Source organism: Vanacampus margaritifer, chromosome 14 (assembly GCF_051991255.1).
Source record: "Vanacampus margaritifer isolate UIUO_Vmar chromosome 14, RoL_Vmar_1.0, whole genome shotgun sequence".
NCBI classification, from domain to species: Eukaryota; Metazoa; Chordata; class Actinopteri; order Syngnathiformes; family Syngnathidae; genus Vanacampus; species Vanacampus margaritifer.
In genome coordinates, this window is record NC_135445.1 from 12405392 (window position 1) to 12428033 (window position 22642).

Below are 22642 nucleotides of genomic sequence, written 5' to 3' on the forward strand. Positions count from 1 at the left end.
CCACCACACTTGATCCAAATGATCAGTTTATCAGCAAGCCCAGCAATAGCTTACCTCCTCCAACACACCTGATTCAAATGATGAAGATCTGTAGAAGCTTGATGACGATCTAATCATTTGAATCAGGTGTGGAGTTCCAGCACACCTGACTCAAATGATCAGCTCATCAGCAAGCTCAGCAGTAGTTTACCACCTCCAACACACCTACCTGAATGAAGATTGTTAACGATCTGTAGAAGCTTGAGAACGATCTGATAATTTGAATCAGGTGTAGAGTTCCACCACACTTGATCCAAATGATCAGTTTATCAGCAAGCCCAGCAATAGCTTACCTCCTCCAACACACCTGATTCAAATGATGAAGATTGTTAAAGATCTGTAGAAGCTTGATAACGATCTAATCATTTGAATCAGGTGTGGAGTTCCAGCACACCTGACTCAAATGATCAGCTCATCAGCAAGCTCAGCAGTAGCTTACCACCTCCAACACACCTGAATCAAATGAAGATTGTTAACGATCTGTAGAAGCTTGATAACGATCTGATAATTTGAATCAGGTCTGGAGTTCCAGCACACCTGACTCAAATGATCAGCTCATCAGCAGCTTACCTCCTCCAGCACACCTGATTCAAATGATGAAGATTTTTAAAGATCTGCAGAAGGTAACGATCTGATCCTTTGAATCAGGTGTAGAGTTCCAGCACACTTGATCCAAATGATGAGTTTATCAGCAAGCTCAGCAATAGCTTACCTCCTCCAACACACCTGATTCAAATGATGAAGATCTGTAGAAGCTTGATGACGATCTAATCATTTGAATCAGGTGTGGAGTTCCAGCACACCTGACTCAAATGATCAGCTCATCAGCTAGCTCAGCAGTAGTTTGACAATAATCTGATCATTTGAATCAAGTGTGTTGGGAGGAGGTGAACACAGAAAACATGCTAAGATTGTGGTCCTCGGGGACCAGATTTGGACACCCCTAATCCACGCATTTATTATCTTCCACAAAGTATTGATTTGATGGGTGTATGGACTATTGCCTTCAAAATTTGGTGACAAACAATGTCACAGTAACCCTAAATTTAATGCAGATGATTTAAAAAAAAAAATGGAGTTGTTAGCCCACACTAGTTAGGGTTTTAGCTAAGGGTTAGGTCGTAATTGTAATATTTTATTACTTCATCTTTATTTCCTGGAGGGGTCAATTGTGGTCTGGAATAAGCAAAGTTTATAAGAAAAAGAGTTTTAAAAAATGTGTGTTGGGATAGTAGTAGGGGGGTTGGGGGTGGGGTGGGGTGGGGGGTGTTTGGCTTTGAGTTGGGAATGAGGGCAAATAATTGCTATGGGAAAATGGAAGGGAATGTGTTGGGTTAGTAAAGGGGTGGTATGGGTTAGGCGTATTGTGGTTATGGTTCAGGTAAAGGTTTTGTATTAGGGTTAGAGTTGGGTATGGGTTTGGTTTTACTTAAATTTAGGATTAGTTAGAATTATTAAGGGGTAGATATTTTCCATCTTTCTCTGTGGCAACATTACCACTAATGTGCATCCTGGGTTCTGTCTCGAGACAAATTACACTTAAGCTTTCCACATATGTCACAATTGTGAAAGATGATGATTGCATTTGTACTAACATTTGCAGATTATTTAGTCTTCAATGGTCATCATTTCTAAAGCAGACGTGTCCGAGTCAGACAAGTTTTCAGCTTTATTCATACAAAATTACATATTTAAAAAAAAAAAAGAAAAAGAAAAAAAAAGACACAGGTTTGTTGTCAGCAACGTGCCCGGGAACAACTAAGGCAGAGCTTTTCCTCTTTTCTTTATTTTAAACAAAAATCCAAAAAGATGCGACCAGGCAAAAATACTGTCAGGATTAAGTTTTGCGCGTCACTTGTTGTAAACAGCACCAAATTAAGAATCTGGAAACAATTTATTAAAACTAAATTCTTGTACATAAATCATATTTTCCTTCCAGGTACAATAACTTAGAAAATTTGGGAGGGGAAAAAAAAAGGGGAAAAAAAAAATTGACATGACCTCATTTACATATTTGTGAAATTAAATTTTTGGGTTTTTGCATCAAAAGAATTTCTTGGCTGCCGCTTCTTGCTGGCTTCTGCCGTAAAGAAAAATCACAAATTAGAAATTCATTTAATCATAATTTAGAAAATAAATAAATATGAACAACTTACTTGTACATGATATAACACAAGAATAGAACCGACTGGGCCACGATGAAGATGACAAAATGGACTGTGGACAAACAGGAAGTCACGGGGGGAAGCTCAGGGCACTTTTGGACCTTCTCACCAGGATTCTGCAGAGAGTCCTCATATTAGTATGCAGAAGGCAAATAACGCTACGACGTTAATGCTAACTTTGCATTCTGACCTGAGCGCCACGTTGTACCAGGTGCTCCAAGTCGCGTCTGACTGTGTGCAGGTGCTCCTTGATGTCATTGAAATGCTGAATGCTCTCATATGCGGGCACGCCGCCGCCCTGCTGATGATGCTGGACCGAGCCTATCTGCTTCAGAGACTCGTAGAAGGCATTCCTGCAGAGATAATTTATATATATATTTATTTTTTAAATATGAAAAAAATGAAGGTTAGCAAACATGACGGTCAAGTCAAAATAAGTGTACTGTATAATATTCCGTTTTTTTTTATTTTGCAAGACAAAGAAGCGCTTTACAAGAATAGTTCTAATGTTGCGACAATAACATGCATAAAAAAAAAAAACAATTTTTTGAAAAAGTCTCAATATTACAGTAAACATTTTATTACTATTACAAAAGATAAAAGTTGTACTATTGCAAGAAAAGTCCATTACAAGATTACATATATGGAAGCAAAAGACACTCAAAATAAAATTATAATGTAACAAAAACCACAATGTTACCACAAAATTGTATTTTTTCGAGAAAAAGGATGCATTATTACCAGAATTTTTTTTTTTAGTTAGTTATGATAATAGTTGCAATGCTAGTGAATGTGGCGCCATAGGTGAGATTTCATTTGGCATTAACGATTGACGTACACTAGTAATGTAATGATTCACATGAGTAAATTCATATATGATACGAAGATAAACGCAATTACTAGGACAAAAGTAGAAATGTTTTAGTTTTAGGGCCATAAAAAAAAAATATTGCATGAAAAAAAAGGGTTCAAGAATGTCATGCTTTTTGAGAAAATGATGAATTATTATGAAGTATAGACAATCATAATATTACCAAAAACAATGTCAAAGTTATAATAATGAAGGGGGTACTCCAATAAAAATTCATTCATATCCATATTATTTATTAAGACATGGGGATTGGTAGAAAAGGTGTTCCTGTGGAGATTTAAGGCCGCTCAAAAAAGCAAACTGAAATACTTTACAAGCCAGATTTTCATGTTGGCAAACACGACGCACAGTGGGTGTCACCCTTTATATATTTTTTATTTTAAAGATGGGAAAAAATGATACAAATGGTCTCCTGTCTAATCTTTTAATCCCTATTCACCAGAGGATGTGTATAGCCAAAGTTTGAAAACCAGAAAATTACCATCTGATAAAACAGGTCATGATTGCCAAATTAATCTCTTATAAAAACATGTTCCAACATCAGATTACAAGGGCTGAATGGGTTAAGAAAACCACTAGCTGCCATGCTAGCAGACGGAATTAGCATGTTGGAACAATTTTGTCAGCATTTGTTAATGTGTATTACAATGGGGAAAAAAAGTTGCCGTACTAAAAAAAAAATTGTTATACTACCAGTAAAAAGTTATTGCGCTACCAGTAAAAAAAAAAAAAAAAGAAAAAAGTTATACCACCAGAAAAAAGTTGCGACAAAACTGCGTACAGTAATTTCTGGACTATAAACCGCTACTTTTTTCACTTGCATTCGACCCTGCGGCTAATACAAAGGTGCGGCTTATCAATCAGATCACAAGGGGGCGCACTACAAAGGAAGCGCAAGAACGTCAGGCAGAGCAAAACAAACCAATTGAGCCCAAATACATTAGGAGAGACAGAACGAGAGCGAGACTAATTTGCGGAATAGAAATTAGCGTGAATTCAGTGCGGTAACATTAAAACACCTGCGGCTTACAGTTGGGTGCGGCTTATATGTGTAACAAACTCGAGTATTCCCCAAATTTAACTGGTGCGGCTTGTAGTCAGGTGCGCCTTATAGTCCAGAAATTACTGTAGTTATATTCTTTTTAGTAGTAGTAGTTGTAATAATATAACGTGAGGTTATGTGAATATTAAAATATGACTGTAATGTTGTATTCTCGTAAGATTATGACTTGTGAAAGATGTGGAGGACTGATTGATTTCAGTTTTTGCTGTTGCCAGTCATTCGGTTTAGGGGAAAAGTACGTTTTCACACAAGAAGAAGGCAAACATACTTTTTCACAGCACTGTATATTATAGTACTGTATATACATACTAATACATTAATACTATTTTATGTTATTTACTTAACTGTTTCCTTGTACTTTATTTAAATAGAAAAAAAAAGAAAAGGGTTTTTTAATCCTGCATTTGCATTGGGTCGCCTTGGTCATACAATAAATGAGAAGAAAAGGACATTTTTTCCAGTTGATTGGAGCCAGGGAGTAAGCAGTAACTTTCTCTTATCATCTTAAAACACGTCTAAGACGATTAAGACGGAGGAGGAAAAAAAATGTGGACAAATGAAATGAAGTCCTGCAGCGCAGACCGTGTTGCAGCCGTGTATGACAGATGTATTTAAAGACGCCTAATCTGATACGCCGCTAAGACATGGCCTTTTCTTTGCGAATCAACAAAATCTCATTTGTTTTCATATATATAAAAAAAAAAAATCTCCCTTGAGAAAGTAAGTGAGCGTTTAATAATAAAGCCGGCTTCTAATCTTCATCTACTGACCCATTTATGACCATTTTCAAATCCTGCGACAAGCCCTAAATCAGTTAGCGCCTTCCAAGCCGGACTGGCCTTTTACTGCCCGTTAATCAAATGATCGGCGCGATCATTAGGGCGACATCTCCAATTTGAGAGTTATGGGATAACAATAATAATAATAATAATAATTTTAAAAATTCATGTATGCACACGGGATTTAGGCCACGTGGACAGCTTGCTTCTTTTATGATACATGACAGATTAACGTTACATAAAGTGAAATCTTAATATCGTTCTGATTAATTTGTCATGCAGATGGCATGTTCAAATTAAGATGCAATCAAACAGTGACTGACACAAAAAAAAGAAGACATTATTTAATCATTAAAACAGCTCCCCTTCACGGAAGAGTATTAGGGCCACGCTGAAAAGACATGACCAGATTGTGACAAATAAAGGGGGAAGAAATTAAAAGTGTATATATCTGTGAAATTGTAAAAAAAAAAAAAAGAAGGAAAATGTGATAGGAATAATGTTTTGTTTTTCGAGAAAATGAGTAATACACCCTGAAAATAGTTGGGTTAGGTAAATAACCCACTTAAGGTTCAAAAAGGGAGCAACAGCTACTTGGGTCAAATTGACCACAAAGTTTTTTTTTCTTTTCATGAAACAAATCCATAGATTTTTTTCAATTTTTCTGTGTGCTAAAATTGGGTCAAAACTGTAACCCAATAAAAAAAATGGGGGTGGGGGGGTCATGCAATTGAAAAAGTTGGGTCAATTTGACACAATTTTAACAAATAATTTTTGGAGTTGTTTGGTGCAAAAAAAAAAAAAAAAAAAGTTGGGTCAATTTGTCTAAATTTTAACAAAATCTTTTGCCCAAATCTTTTGGGTGGTTTTGTGCAGAAAGAAAAATTGGGTCAATTTGACCCAATTATAACAGAAAAAAAAATATTTTGGGTTGTTTCATGAAAAAAAAAGTTGATTCAATTTTACCCCATTTAAAAAAAAAAAAAACATTTTTATTTGGTTTGTGCACCCCAAAAAAGGGTCATAATGACCCAGTTAACGGTCTGTCCCTTTTTGACCCATAATTGGGTTATTTATGACCCTTTTTTCTTCCTTTCTTTCGTCCCTAAATAGTTAATTTTAAAGGGTGTGACCAACCACAGCTTTTTATGTGTAGAAAATCTCACAATGTAATGTAGCATATATTATCCATATAAGTTTTTTTTGTTTTTTTTTAAATCAGGCAAGCTTTCACTCTAATGCAGGGAAATGACTTTTTGGGGGGTTGTTTTTTGTAGTATAAGACCCCCTCAAGTTTAAGAAGATTATGAGCGGGTGGGTATTACCGCACGTATCATGCCTTGTACATATACTTTTAAAAACAGACTTACTTTCTCATGTATGTCATGAAAGCATGATCACGGGATTACCAGGGCAGGCAGGCAGACACCTGAGATGTGCACAGCCTGAGATTAAATATGATTTCAGGGCTTTAACTGCCGGGATTTTCCTTTTGTTTTGCTCTTCAGCGGATGTTAAAAAACAAAAGCAACTCACCTAAACTCGTTGAGGTTTCTAAGCAGATCTTGTTGGGAGGATGCAATTGTGCCCAGCTGCTGGTTCGCCACGTCCAGCTAAAATAAACAACAGGATGGTAGGAGGGGCTAACATTGGAAAAATAATATTCTAGGAGCAACTTTGTTTCAATTGTTTAAAAATGGGATTTCAGTGTAGATAACACGCTTGCGAGGCAGAGCTGGAAATTGAAAGTTAGAATATTATTATTTAAATTCAAATACTGACAAAAAAAAAAGTGAACAAAAATACTGCCGACATTTTACCCCCCAAAAGTCACAATGTTACGAAAATGAAGTTGTAACTTGACAGGGCTATCAATTGGCAAGAAGAAAGTTGTAACGTGAACACATATTGAGAAAAAGTCTCAATTTTACTAGAATTTAGTCATCATTTTCCCACAAGAATTATCAAGAGCAAAGTTGTAAAGTAACAAGAATGTATTCATATGTAATGAGGAAAAAGTTACAAGAAACGTTACAAGAAAAAGTCCTAATTTCATCAAATAAATAAAAAAATTCCGTCTTGTGCAGTTTTTTTTTTTTTAAGATATCCTGACAAAAAAAAGTCAGTTTTACAAAAATTAAGTCCTAATTTTACAAGAAAAGTTTAGATGTTCTAAAAAAAAAAAAAAAAAAGTCCTCAGTTTGTCACAGAAAAATTGGTCACTTGAGGGTAAAAAAAAAAAAAAAAGCTAAAAAAACAAATAAACATTTATTTATTTATTAAAAATTCAGTTTATGGGGGGAAGAAAAAGATGAAAGTTGCAATATTACAGTTATAATTTTACGAGAAAAAAAGGTGTGATATCGAAATGGGAACGTTTGAAGAATATAGTGCGATGAGTATTAAGTCATAATATTCAATAAAAATGGTTCCAAGTTACAAGAAAAATGTTGTAAAATTTTAATAATGTTATCGTTAAGTCACGAAAATATAGTAATAGTGACAAGATTAAAATGATAAAATTAAGAGAAAAAAGGTGTACAAATAAAGCTGCGATGTTAAGAGATAAATTAGTTAGTCATGAGAATCGTCGTAATATGATGAATGTGAATGACAACAAATTATGAGAAAAATTTTTTTTTTCTATTTCATACAATTTAGAAAATGTATTCCAATTTGAGCTTGTCATATTGCAACGCACCTGTCCCGAGCCAGTATTAGATCCCCTCTTGGAGATCTCATCTGTGACGATGGTCACGTAACGGCGCTGCTCGTCCAGAATCATGGCCAGCTGCCGGTTGATCTGCTTGATCTCCAGGTGGATGCGGTTCTGACCTTCAAACACCTGACGGATCTCTCGATCGTTCACACTCTCGTACAACTCGTCAACTGTTGGGGGGGGGGGATAATCAAACAACAAACTAATCATAAATGATCTCAAATCCAACAATGGATAGAAGTAATTTAAAAAAAAAAAATCAAAAAATAAAGTTGTAATTTAACAAGAGAATCATAACAACAATGCAAAAAAACAATGACCAATGGATTTAAAGAAAATGATCAAAGTATGTCCTTTAAATAACAACAACATTGGAATAAACTTATAAAAATCCGTATGTAAAAAAAAAAAAAAAGAAGTAACATTTTGCGATAATAAATCCATAATAATAATAATAATAATAAAGCAATATGTTATGAGGACTCTATTATTATGGGAAAATATTTGATGCGAATGTACTTCCACAACACTAACTTGGCTCTCCTTGGACGTCGGGGTGCTCTTTCTGGAACTCCTCTTTCTTTTTGTCAAGCTCTTGCTGGAAGTTGTGGAATTCCTCCTGGTACTTGTCCTTGTCTTCTTTAGGAATCTCCGCTTCTGGCCGGGGCTTCAAGAGGGCCACAATAGACACAAAAAAGAAAGAAAGAAAAGAAAAGAAAAAAAGAATAAAAAGCTGGAGTGAATTCAAAAGAGGCTTGTAGTGTGTTTGCACACACGCAGTGTGATTTGGAAAAGGATTTCCAGCAAATGGAACTTACCGGCGTCTGGCCCGGTTCCGTGAGTTGGAATACCAAGAAAGACAAGACGTCATGGTCATCTGGTATGGTGAGAATACAAAGAAAAAGAACAACAAATCAGGATTTTTTTTATTAAAATGGTGAGGGCTTTCTTTTGCAACGAAAATAAAGTGCGGTCTAACCAGCGACAAAATCTCAGTTTTTACTTCCTGGTAGGCTGCTAAGTCAGCACTTCCAAATATGGGCATGCTGGAAACTGGTAATTTTGCGATGCCGCGTGGCTCCATCGGACTGAGCGAGTGCAGTGTGAAAAGGGCTTAACTGTAACTTTACCCTAAGATTGAACCCCTAATTGGATTGAAAACACCTGCGTTTTAAAAGCCTAACGAAAACCCTCATTTGAAAGCATAAACCCTGACATTCAAGCCTTATTTGAAACCCGTCTGTCACCATAAAATACCTGCTACTCCGCCAGTCGCGGCCGAGACTCCGAAGTAGCCCTCGGCGGGAATGATCATGTTTTCCACCTTGGCGCAGAACTCAAAGTCTTCTTTATCGGGAGTGAATCCATTGTTGATCATGACCTGCCAGGCAAGCACCAGACGGTTGAGGTTATAGCAGACACCGACAGACCGGCCCCGGGACCAAAAGTGAATCGTCACGTACCGTCAGCGTATTTTTGTAGTAGCTCACTTTGGCTCTGACGGGATACGGTTTGTTGCGGAAGTCTCGCAAGCACGTGCCCAAGGCTTGCGTTATGCCGTCACTGCCAACACAATTTACAGCATCAGTAATTATATATGGATATTATATTGAATATGCGGTGGATTCACACATATTGGCAGATATTTTTACACATTTTTTCACGGAAAACAAATTGAATGTACATCATTGTTTTTTTGTGTGTGTGTTTTTTTTTTTTAAATATTTTTTGGTTTAAAACTATATTCAAATAAAATACAACGGGTGTCAATTATGAGGATTTCATTATTCGCAAGAGGGTGGAAATTTAATCACCTAAAAAAAAAGGAGGGGAGGATCGTAAAGCATCAACACCATGTACATAATCACAAATCTATCCAACCACATCCATGTTACATAAACAGTTAAATGCTCCAACACAAACAAAGCTTTTACCAATTCCAATCAATAGCTATCAGCTAGCGTAACTACCCTAAATAACACAAATAGGTAATAATGACCCCAAAATTCCTGGCCATAGAGTTGAAAGGAACCAACTGAGAAAATGTTGACAATGTGCAGAAATAGATCCAGCCGAGGATTTTTTTAGTTTTTCCTTTAAGGTACAGTGGTACCTCGGCTCACGAACGCTTCAGCTCACGAACTTTTCGCCTCACGAACATTAAATTCGCGAGCATTTTGTCTCGGCTGACGAACTAGTTTTCGGCGGACGAACCAAATCTCGCGACACGAGAAATCACGAGAAGCTGACGCACGCTCACGGCGTCCCAGTTCGTCGCCCCCTTTGTTTGAGTGCGGACGTGGTTTGTGTTCGGTAGACATTTTGGAGTACTGTTGGAGTGTACTTTTGCTACCATGGGACCGAAAAAGACCCCACAAAAGGCTAGTGTTAAGCCTAAGAAGACATTGAAGAAAATTACGGTCGAGCAGAAGAAGGAGATCATCGACAAACACGAACGAGGTGCGCGTTTGTCAGCATCAAGTGAGAGCATCAAGACCATGTTAGCAAAGCGGAGTGATGTGCAGGATTTTGTCGAACAGTACCATTCAGAAAAGACTGTGGCTATGAGAATCATCAACATGATGAATGATAATGTGATGCCTCAGTTTCATAAGACCTTACAACTCAGAAAGCAACAGGTGTCAATTAAGAGGTTTTTAGTCAGCAACAAGGATAAAGAGTCTCCTAAGAAGCAAAGAAGAGAAGCCACACCGGAGGACTCTCCTTCCAAACAGTAACTCCCTCCCTCCCTCCTCCTCCCACTCCATTCCATCAAGCCTTCAACTACTGTACCATCACAAAGGCAAGTTGCAAGTTTTGCAAATAAAAACACTTTATTATACAGTACAGTGTATTTCTTTAATTACAATACAATAGCACATTTATTATACATAAAATAAGGTATATTGTGTGTAGTTTTAAGGCTTTTTTAGTAGAAAATTGTATTTTATGGGGACCTGGGAACGGATTATTCTCATTTCAATGGTTCCCTATGGGAAATACTTGTTTGGAAGACGAACTTTTCGGCTCACATACTCTCTGAGGGAACCAATTAAGTTCGTGAGCCAAGGTACCACTGTAATCTAATTATTTTGGCTGATTAGGTTTTCCGTCTTGGTTTCCTCATTTTCGGTTTTGGCCAAGAATTTTCATTTAAGAAACAGTAAGAAGTTTGCTGTATTAGATGTTTTTCAACAATATCAGTTAACATGTAACCACCAAACCATATTAATACAAGTAAAATATCGTGGTTGCTGTTATGTAAATTCACGAGGGAAATCATCTTGCACATTCCAGTCCAATTTGTTCCAATTATTGTGTTCATGTAAAGATATATTCTGATGAAATGATTTATTACCAAAGAGTAGTGTTGGCAAAATATCGCTAACTACTTTGTGGCGGAATAGGAGAAATGTTGTTGAAATGGTCTTGCACACAAAGCATAGACAATAAATAATGATTGACAAAGTCAAACGGAAAAATAGCACCATCTGTCCGATAAACCTTATTTTTGAGGAACAATACGCATTATCATATTAGAAAGTAAATCGTCGCCGCCGCAGAATGGAACTTGATAACAATGAATGCATTGTTGTTGTTTTTCCTGTACAACTGACTCCACATTGATTAAAACATGAAAAACACTGCTCGCGTAAACACTGCCCATTCCAAGACAAACTGTGCAACGGTGTAAAAAAAAAAAAAGGAAAAAAAAGTGATTTCAAGCTTTCACTAGTCTGCAGGAGATTAGGGAAAGATAGGGGATTATTTACTTTCAAGCAAATATAATCATATTTCTTAATCTTCTTTTTAAGTTGCTCAAATGTGAGGTGGCGATGTCAGAGCAACCGAAGTGTTTTTACTTACTTACCGTTTGTGGTCATAAGAAAATTTGCCGTTGTTTCCCACCACGATGACAACCGGGTTATTTTTCTGGAGGGAACACAAAACATGCTCATGTGGAAAAAAAGACACGCACAAATCTCTTACCTAAATATGATGGAGATAAGCATGACCATTTGTTTGTCAAAAGCAGGCAAACAACGTAAATAATCACCTTCGACAAATAAATCAAACCAAGATAATGGCAATAGGAAAATTTTGATTTTTTTTGTGAACTCTATAATGCGTGGGATAATGTGTTATTTTGTATGGTCGGCATTCGACAATTTTCAGTTTTTGGGACCTACATCAGTAAAATTGACTATTAATTCAAATTGTCCTTCTTTATAAGTCTAATAATTTGCTTCTCCAAGTATTATCCACAGCTTGCTAATGTCAACAACTTAAGAAAGTTATCAGAAATGAATTTTTGAACCGACCTTTCCGTCATTGTCGAAGGAGTCGAAGAAAATGCCGACTCCATTCCACTTGTCAGATGCGCCGTACACGGGCCCCTGTTGGCCTTGGGTTGCAGTGAACCAGATTGCCTGTCGGTGCAAAATGCCAAATTTGAGTTTCAGCATTTGGCTAAAATAAATGCAACAGTCATGTTTTTGTGATTGGAATACAACAATAAAATAATATAATGGCAGAATTTCGTACCAGTTCAAGAAATACGGCCCATGTTGAGATCTCAAGGAATTATACAAACATAATTTCAACCTAAATATCTATTTTTAGAATATCTGAAATTGCTCAACAAGCCATCCAACAAATGACAATAATTGCCGATAACAAACATGCTACACTCTTTGCTTGTTGCCATCTAAGGGAAGACTTATTCTCACACAACCTGTAAGGCAAACATTGAATGGGAAGCTGCTAGCTCGAGGCTATAACGACTTGCCACGCCTGCATCCACTTGCACATCATCTTATGCCGCCAGCTAAACGCCATTCCACCACGTTCAATGGCGTCATCGGCAGCACAGACGTGTTCTCATTCATTTAAGCTAATGCTCCACGTTCATGAGTGCGTAGTCCTTTCCGGAATTAGCTTAGGCGACTTCTAAACTAAAACTCTCCTCGGGCCTTGTTCAATTTTACAACCCTTGTAGCTTGTCTGTGGCCATTTTAATCTTTAATCTTTTTCTTTTACTGCATATAATTTTTGACTAAAATCAGTTCTTGGTGTAAGTGTCCTTTCATTTTTTTAACCCTTCAAATGCCTATTTGCACAATGTGCAGATGGTAAAAATTCATTTGAACTATTTCTATTAGTTTAAAAAAAATTCCCACTTTTGTTAACAAGAGTATAAAAACCTAGGGGGGGGAGGGGAATTATTGTACATTTAGAACAGATATCAAATTTGTGATTAATCGTGAGTTAACTAGTAAAGTCATGCGATTAATCAGTATTTAAAAATGTTATCGCCTGATGCCCCTCATTTTTAATAAACTTTTCTTTAAAAAAAAAAAGATTAATAATAATAATAATTAAAATTACTCTTTTTTTAAGAAGAAAAAAAAGATTAATAAAAATTAGGGGCGTCAGCCAATTAAAATGTTTCATAATTAATCACATGACTTTACTAGTTAGCTCATGGTTAATCACAAATTTTATATCTGTTCTAAATGTATTTTTTTTTTCTAGGTTTTCATACTCTTGTTAACAAAAGTGGAAAAAAATGTTAAACTAATAGAAATAGTTCAAATGAATTTTTGAATCTGTCAAATAACAGTGCCCGAAAAGAGTATATTATTGATATTTAACTCTTTGACTGCCAGACGTTTTCAGAAAAGGGATGGCGTGGGTGCCAGCCGATTTAAGCATTTTGACTGAAGTTTGTTTCTACCTTATTCCGTTTTTGAGTAATCAACAATAGAAAATGGTTAGTTTCACCTCTGTTTTGAAACAAACATCTTTTAACGTCTTTGGCACTCCACCATAGGATTTTACTAAACGTTATTTAACGTTTTTGGCAGTCAAAGAGTTAAAAAGCTGAAATTGGAAATCCTAACCTTTGGGAAACAAATGGGCAGCATAAAGGCCCAGTGGGTTAAAATACAAAGAAGCAGTCAACATTGCTAAGTAAGACAACACAAGATCCAGTTACTCTAAAGGTAAACAAATGCCTCCTGTTAGCTTTTTATTAGCATTTTCTTACCAAGCCGTCGGCTCCCGTTCGCCCTCTTCCGGACACCCGGAAAGTCACCTCGGCCTCCCAATGTTTGAAAGCTGCCATGTTTTTGGACCACACAGCCCCCCGCTGACTCTTGAGGGATGGCACGATTCGCACCTGGTCGGCACTGGGGATGGCGTCTACCATAGAGAGATAACTTTAGCGCACCTCTCATAGCGTTGCATGACATGTCATAAAATTACTCAAGAACTTGCATCTTTATCTTTATCAGACACGGTATTTCAAAACGCAAACCTTTCAAACAACCATAATAGTCTCCAATCAACTCAAAACGCAACTTTTAAAGTAGCTGTTCAAGTCTTTTCGTGACTTACAGTAGGCTAGAGGGGGCTAAAAGTGCACCGATGTGGCGGCCATGTTGGCAGGGGAACAAGTCCCCTCAAATGTAATGGAAAGCATGGAGGTTAGCTTAGCACAGTGCTAACTAAATCAAGTTTACACTGTACTAACATGCCATCATTGGTGATGAAGAAGGTTGCAAATAAATGAGATTCAGCTACCAGTAGTGATTTTCAAATAAACAATAAATATGGTGCCTATAAATTTGCATAGTCTGTGTTTCTATGGGGTGGATGCCACGGACTTTCCACTTCTGTATGCCACACACCTACGCTTTTTCCAGCATCAGGAAATAGCGTTGGTGTGTGACTTACGGAAGTCCCGCCTCCTCCGTGGTATATACCCCCATTGTTGATTGATGTCACATTGAAACCAGTCGGTGATGTCGGGGTCCTTCTACCCCCCTACTTTGCAAGTTGGGTTCTCCAAGTCCAAAGGGGCTTTATTCCTGTGCACACTTCCTGGTTTGAAGACGGAAAAACTCAACTTCCCAACTTTCTCTTGTCCTCGAATGCAGCATGACCGCCATGTTGACTGAATTGTCAATTAAGCTTCCATAGTTGTAGTCCTTGGCCTACTTTTGTGTTCATTTTATTTAGTGGCTGGTCTGTGTACATCATATTGTACAATGTGTTTGTTTTATGTGTCTGTTTTGCTTTTATGTTGACTTGTTTTACTTGATTGTCTGCAGCCAGGTCGACATTGCAAATGGGAATCTCTGCTCAATTGCCTTAAATGGATACTTACACAAGTACATCAATAAAACACTGTTGCCCTTTCATTAGGCTGCGCCTTATCAGTACTTGATGAATGGGTGCTGCACAGTATCAGTTATCTGATGCACCTATCCAAAGGCTAATGTTACAAGTGACGCAAATTATGGAGAGTACAATTAAAAGTTGTAAGTCGTCGTACTTTTAACTCATTCGCCGCCATTGACAGTTATGTCAAAGATGCATGTTGAGACTAGCGCCGCTAGCTGGGGGCCGTTACAAGCCATTGTGGTTTTTGCACGCCGGGAAAGTACACGTTGACATGTGGACTTACTTCCCATGTGTATCCAGAAAGGGATAGTGTCATCAGCCTGGACCAGATGGGGCCCCTTAAAACTGTACTTGTACTCGAAGCGGCGGTGCGGCGCCGCGTCCGCCGGGTCGGGCGTTTTCGCGACGGCGTCCTCCGTGTGGTCGTCGGCCGTCACTTGGACCACGCAGGTGTGACACAGCAGCCCCGCGACAAGAGCGACGAACAGCCTCCCCGCAGCCCAGGTGGGAGCCCGCCGCCAACGCCGCTGTGTTGCTCCTTCGGGGACCGCCATGTTTTCGTGTCAGTGCTGACGTAGCGCTGAGTGCGGCAGTACACGAGCATGACGGGATGCCTGGAGGCCAACAGGGCGCTTTCTCATTGGTCCGTTGCTCTCGCTCACACACTCATGCTGCAGTGGGGCCTCCGGGGATTTGACACGACACACGTTGGTTGACTTTACCGCTACAGTACAGTAGCAATGTCAATACATCATAGGGCAGAGGACAAGGTGACATGTACACAGGAACAATATTAATCAGTAAACTTGTACATGTACACTGAAAGATTTGTATGAAAATATATTAATCGGAAAATTCAGGTTGCAGTCTGTTACATATTTGAACAGCACCGAAATAAAATATTAAAGCTTAATGTTCCATTAATATAACATTCTTCCAAGCATAATGTGTAAATCCTAACCCTAAGTAAGACGTTTTGTTGAATATTCCCATTAAAAAAAATTGATGTTCAAAACTCGATTCGGCCACATATTGAATCGATTCGAGAATTGCGCACTGTAATATTGCGATATATTGCTGAATCAATTTTCAAATCAACACCCCTAATATATATATATATATATATATATATATACTGTATATATATATATATATATATATACATTTTCTTAACCGCTTGTCCTCACAAGGGTTGCGGGGGTGCTGGAGCCTATCCCAGCTGGCTTCGGGCAGTAGGCGGGGCACACCCTGAACTGGTTGCCAGCCAATCGCAGGGCACACAGAGACGAACAACCACCCACACTCATAATCACACCTATGGACAATTTGGAGCGTTCAATTAACCTGCTATGCATGTCTTTGGAATGTGGGAGGAAACCGGAGTACCCACGCAAGCACGGGGAGAACATGCAAACTCATTATATATATATATATATATATAAAACAAATAACGTTTGCGCATGTGTGCTAAAAAAGTTTTTTTTTTTTTGTACTTGCTACCAAACAAAGCTGTCCATTTGAACGGCGCCGAACGGAGTGCTGAAAGTGTTTGCGGAACTGCACACCTTAAAGCTTGCAGGCATCGTTTAAACGACTTTCAGCCTTAAGTGACAAAACGACAGGCGCACTTGGTGCCATTCTTAACTTTCCTAATGGGAGTTTATCGGCAAAAAAAAACCCCACCATTGCAATGCTCGAGAAGACGCAAGTGTACGCTTGTAAACCTCCGTTCACGCTTCCCAATTTCCAGACAGAAAAAGAAAGATCCAAACGGATGTATAAGAGGTTAAAATGGATTATTTTAAACGCATTTATTTGGTCAATATCCTGAAAGCGAGGGAACAGACGGAAGCGTCACAAAGCTTGCTAGCGGACGTACGTGTAACCAAACTAATGGAGTGACCCTAATTGACCCCTTCAGTGAAGAAAGCTCCTACTCTTGATCGCGTCCCGGTTTTGTGTCCTTGGTCCAAATCCCGGTAAAATGCACATATTCAGTCAAATAATAAGACTTAAATGTCGTGTCCCGGCAGAGAGTAGTCAGTTTCATGTTTAAAATACATTCAATGAAAAAAACATCAACTTTCCAACGGTTGAATTAAATTTAAATTTTAAATAAAAAAATAAATAAAAAAGAGAGAGCAATGATGATGACATGTCAAATCGGTAAAATTACCGAATGAACAATACTGAGCTCTCCAGGAAAATAAATAAATAAATAAATAAATAAATAAATAATAATAAAAAAACTTTCCAACGGTTGAAATGGTTCAAATCAGCGCTTCCCCCCTTTAGACTCCATTTGTTTTCAATGACAAGTTGGTAGCAGGCTACCAGCCCGCCTACCCATAATGCACCACTCTGCCGAGATGCGCACTTCTCTTATTCGGCCTTCTGCAACTGCTCCGCTTTGATTTGTTCTGGAAATGCGGGACATTATTTACAATACTACGAGCCCCGGCGTTGGCGCTAGCTTCCTGGTTTCGTCACAGCTGAGCTGCATATCACGCCCCCAAACACAATGTCGGTCTGTGATTGGTCCGAACAGCCAGTGGTTTGGATCGGTGGAAATCAACAAGGGGCCTGGCAAACCGCCATTAAATTGCCGACCCCTGCTATAAGGTCACAGGTCTCACTGTGCTGCTCTGTCATTGGTTAAATCCATGTCACGTGTTTTATGGACACCATGTTGTCAAGCAGGGTCACCAAATCCCCCAAATCCAGAATTCCCCCAAAAACCCAAAAGATGATGATCTTGATGAAACAAAATCTAGCATCATTACGTAAACAGACGTTGGTGTCAAAATCCTTGCCGTATGTTTTGGGTCGGCCGTGGGTTGTGAAAGCCTCAGCGGGGGGTCCAAGGTGAGACAGCATTCACTTTCTGGTGACTTTCACCGGTTCCGCCCCCGCGGACTGAGAGGGCCACAGCAAGTCCTCCCCTCGGTGTAAGCCTGCTCTTGTCGTCCCCCGCAACAAAACATGGCTATTGTGGCGACGCTAATCTGGGGATTTTGACTCTTCTGTCGCATGATCAGCAAATGGCAAGAAGTGATCTGTAAGGCTTTAGACTGATAAGGTTTCATGTGCTGTGCCGGTGTCATTTCACGTTAAACGCAGAGATTTCGTTTATCCACAAAATCCATCAACATGCATGGCAAATGTTTTGTTTTTTAATCATGAAACAAAAGCTCTTGCCCCTTAGCCTTCTCTAGTGGAACACAACAATTGTGCCGGTGTATAACAATTCATCAATTGGTTCCTAATTGCCCCTCCCACATTGATAGTTATGTAATGATACACACAAATACAATATCTGATTATTATAATTATACAAACATTGTCATTGTCCAATTATCTCCTGATTTGTATTATAAATATATACAGTATTTGCTCGAATATTGTTTAATATCTAAAATAAAAACACAAAATTCAAAATGATTAATTACCAAATAAAATAGTTTATACAGTGTTTTGATAATTTCAAGTAAATTCAAATTATTAAAAAATATTTTTAAATAAAAGCATAATTTGAAAATATTTTATTTGCATATTATTTGGATTTTTGGGAACGTTATATATATATAAATAAATATAATAAATATCATATATATCATATAATTTAAATGTATAATTTGTTATGATGTCATGTCATTTTTGGTTCAAAATAAGTAGAATAAATATGAACATGATTTTTTTTTGTACACCACTGTGAACTACACAACACATTTTGAAGAGGCAGAATGTTTTTTTTTTGTTTTTGTTTTTTTAACAGAATGTCATAACCTGTCAACTCTTGCAAGCGCAGTTTAAACGCTCAGTGGATATAGAGAATAAAATAAATACGAGCCCACTGTGCCTTTGTGGGCAAAGCCCTCATTAGGGAGTTAAAGCTGCACTCTTTTGAGGGCAAAGATGGGATTTAAGATGACAAAAGCCATGCTAATGGATCAATTTAGCCGCGCACAATGACAACCTGCTGGACGTTAATGGCTGAGCGCTGCCTGTGAAAAGCTCATCCCGGTAGCCAGCGCAAATATTTGGCCAGTCAATTATATGCTGTTGTCCTCAACATCTCACGTGTATCCCGATACATAGCCTTAAAGGTAATATTGTACGTATCTCATTGTATCATTTGGGTATACAACTGTTTTCATAAAAAATGTATGTCAAGTAATATATACAGGTGGTCGAAATGTATGAGCACCGCACAGCAAGGAGCAGCTTTCATTTTCTTTCTGATGCCTCCATATCGATACGTGTATCGTAACGAGACCCGCAACACTATATCCCCGTATCGATTTTTGGAGCACATCCCCTATAATAAAAAAAACAAACAATAAACATCAGAGGGATTAAGAACAGGAAGCCTGACAAAACTCAAAACTAATAAATCAGGTCAGTTGTAAGTAAAAGTACAACAATCTATTGATCATTTTAATGATTATCGCATAGTTGCTTGTATCATGATACTATCGACATCACTCTTTGGGTCTGCAACCTGGGGCTCTGGAGCCATGTTTGGCTCTGTAGACCCTCTCCTGTGGGTCACAGAAATTTGGGGGATATATATATATATAAGACAAAATATTCTGTAAATGAATAATTAGTTAATACTTAATGATCAAATAAAAAATTAATAATTCAATATTGAAAAATTTCTGGGTCCAAATTTTACCCAAAAAAAGGTAGATAAAAAGTTTTTAAAAAGTACCTACAAATTTCCAAAAAGGAAGAGGAAAACAGAAAATTAACATAAAATGCTCATGAAATTGCCCAAAATGTCAGAAAGCTGATAGCAAAAAAAAGGCATATAAGAGAATGTTTAAAAAGAAACCACCAAATCCTGAAAATTACCATAAAATTGCCAAAAATGTCAAAAAACTGATAGCAAAAAAAAATGCAGAATGAATGTCAAAAAATAACCATAAAATGTCCAAAAGGGAAGAGAGGCAGAAAATTACCATAATATTTCCATAACATTGCCAGGCAAGGCAGAAAAGTCTAAAAATGTATGAAAAGTAAAGTAAATTACAAAACAAATAAACAAAAAAAAAGGAAGACTTAAGGTAGAAGAAAATGAATCGCAAAGTATTGGATGCTACATATTTTTCTGTTATTGTTTACGTTTTGGCCCCTCAGTACATTAGACTAACACTAACAAACTGTTTCAATCATAACAATGTTTCAATATTTTGCGTCTCCAGACAAATTTTGGGATATTTATTTGGCCTAAAATGGCTCTGACCCCTGCCCTAGACATATGGCATGGTTGAGATACTCGCCGATTCTCACTGCTGTCACCTTCCTTTAAGCTCGAGGTAGCTTTTTGTGTATTGGAATGTCAGGCGAAGTACAGTTCATTGTGGTGCTCTATGATCAGAAAATTATATTTTTCTATGGTGTTTCTATAGAGGAAAACACACAAAAAAATATTGGGCCCTGAGTGTTGCACATGCTCACTCTTCACAATGGTCAAGGGTCCCACCTTTGAGGGGGCTTCGCTCCAATGAGGTCCAGTGTGGCCCGGCCTGGAGTGGGTTAGACCACTCATCGGACTTTGGCACATTCATTTCAGAAGCGACGTTCTCGCTCATTATTTAAGCAATGGCGACAATAGCATACACTCCCCCCCCTCCCTCCCTTTTATGCGCACAAATGTGGTGGGGGGGGGGGGGGCGGCGCCCCGCCTGGTCTTTTCAAAAGAGATACCCTCAACTTTCCCTTTCTTCCATTTGCCCAAACAGATTTCTTTTTTACTCTGCATGCCTCTCATTAACTCCGCTCCTGCTCGAATGGCCTGAAGTGGGCGGGCCTTGTGAAAAAGCAACCAATTAGGGGCCTCATCAGCTCCAATTAGAGGAGACAAAGCCAGAGTAAAGATAACTCAATGAGAGAGAGTGTGTGTGTGTGTGTGTATGTCGGTCCAGTGTTACAAAACGTGGCCATTCACAACACAGGGTGGGTGGTGCGGGTGGGGGCTTCTCTCCGGGGCCAAGTGTTGTTGTGCTGGCAAGGTCCCGGGGCCCCCCAGGAGTCCCAGAAAGAGAGCCATTCAATCCTCTTTTACCTGTTTGCAATCTCTTATTATTGTCCACTCTTTCAATACTTCCTTCAACAAGGAGGGGGGGTGGATGGATGTTAAGGGGGTGCCTTTCACCTCATTAGAAGCGCATTTGCACTGTCTTCGAGCGGCAACAATGTATTTTTCTTTTTACATCATAATCTTCCCTGAATGGAGGATTTTTGGGGCGCTTAATTTGCCGCCCACGCTAACCGTATTCATTAATGAATTGGGTAGCACTAATTTTCTCCCATTCAGGGGGTGCATCTTTTGAAGGGGGGGGGGGTACATAACGAGGGGAGTTGGTGGTGGGGGGGAGATATAATTAGGATACAAGGGTCCACTTCAGTAAATATTTGGAATCTTTTAAGGCTTACCCTCGATTAATTACTTCCACAAGAGATTTTCGCAGAAGGAAATGAAGTGCCAACTTTCCTCTAACAAGATAAGCTTGTTAGGAGGGGGGCGCCATTTTAATCAAACGCATGCTCGGAAAATGGGCTCATTACGCACACAAAGGCACGGCGCGCAAACTGTGATGTCACGTTTTGTCGCTTGTTTACACAAATAAAGAGGACTTGGAAAAGGCGGATAGTGTTGATCATTACGTTGATGCCATTGTCGCCATAATGGCAGCTGACAAACGAGAGCAGGCCAAGTTGTATAACCACATCAAACCTAATGAAACTAACACTCACAAGCACGTCATGTCACATGTGATGCAGCACATTTGTCTCTATATGCACTACTTATAGATGCTGACAGAACTAACCTAAGACACAATGAATATCCCAAGGTCTCAATTACCTAAGCTTGAAGCCTGGAAGAACAACGGAATTGTTGTGAGAATGTCACACACGTGACGGGAGAATGGCCCTATAAATCAGTGGTCCCCAACCTTTTCTGTACCACGGACCGGTTTAAAGGCTGCCAATATTTTCACGGCCCAATCTAAAGGTTTAGCTGATAAAGACAAAATAAAATGACAAGAAAAAAACTGTGGTATTTTCTCTATAATAATAATGAACGTAAATCTACTGTGTAATCATGTGCAACTTTATTAACGGTGTCCGTAAGGTCGCACCAACAACAGAGTTGTCAAGTGAGACGGATGTAACAGACAGAATCCGGCCACTTTTCAAAATAAAACATCATTTTCGAAAAAAAAAAATAATGCAATTTTTTTTCTTTCGGTACCAAATGACTCACGGCCCGGTACCAAATGACCCACGGCCCGGTACCGGGCCACGGCCCGGTGGTTGGGGACCACTGCTATAAATCATATTAGTGAGGGAAGAGTCTGGGGAGATGCGTCTGCAATTTTTTTTGTTGCGAAATCCGCTGCTATAGGACAAGGCACAAGTCGTAAAAATATTACGAGAATTAAGTCTTACAGGAAAGAATTTTAAGTTGCATTTATATGAGAAGAAAATAATAATGTCGTGACATTAAAATTGTTTGTATTGTGAGGGAAAGTTGTCTTTCCAAGTTTTACAAGAAAATCACATGCAGGCTACCCTAAAATATAAATGCAAGTAAGTCTTGTGTTTAGCCGCAGCAGTAGTCAGGAGGAGCTTGTTGATAGCTAGTTGGTGCGGCTTAAGCAGCACTGAGCTTGCCTTGACCAGGTTCCGACATACGTCCAGCCTAATGAAGCTTTTTGGGACCTCTCAGCGGTTTAATAATAATAATAATAATTATTATTATTATTCAAAAAAAAAAATCTGTGATTGGCCTCGTAGCATGGCAGAAGG

General features: G+C 38.5%; 1 protein-coding gene across 1 annotated transcript; it reads right to left on the reverse strand.

The window, feature by feature from the left end:
• Window positions 1-1684: 1684 nt before the first annotated feature.
• Window positions 1685-15419, reverse strand: lman1 (lectin, mannose-binding, 1). The gene is made up of 13 exons (XM_077543118.1): window positions 15108-15419; window positions 13686-13840; window positions 11959-12066; window positions 11508-11569; window positions 9100-9199; window positions 8894-9017; window positions 8455-8513; window positions 8171-8303; window positions 7619-7806; window positions 6454-6530; window positions 2395-2557; window positions 2196-2320; window positions 1685-2119 (listed from the first exon to the last, which is right to left on the reverse strand). The coding sequence occupies exons 1-13, from the start codon at window positions 15376-15378 to the stop codon at window positions 2083-2085; spliced, it is 1602 nt and encodes a 533-aa protein (XP_077399244.1). The 5' UTR covers window positions 15379-15419; the 3' UTR covers window positions 1685-2082.
• Window positions 15420-22642: the final 7223 nt, after the last annotated feature.

Bases quoted from the DNA above. Each gene is read 5' to 3' on its own strand.
- lman1 (XM_077543118.1), bottom strand. From the start codon at position 15,378: ATGGCGGTCCCCGAAGGAGCAACACAGCGGCGTTGGCGGCGGGCTCCC. The intron at 12,067-13,685 runs GTAAGAAAATGC...TTGCACCGACAG, and splicing joins GAACGGGAGCCGACGGCTTG to GCAATCTGGTTCACTGCAAC. The intron at 9,200-11,507 runs GTAAGTAAGTAA...TTGTGTTGGCAG, and splicing joins TTTTCTTATGACCACAAACG to TGACGGCATAACGCAAGCCT.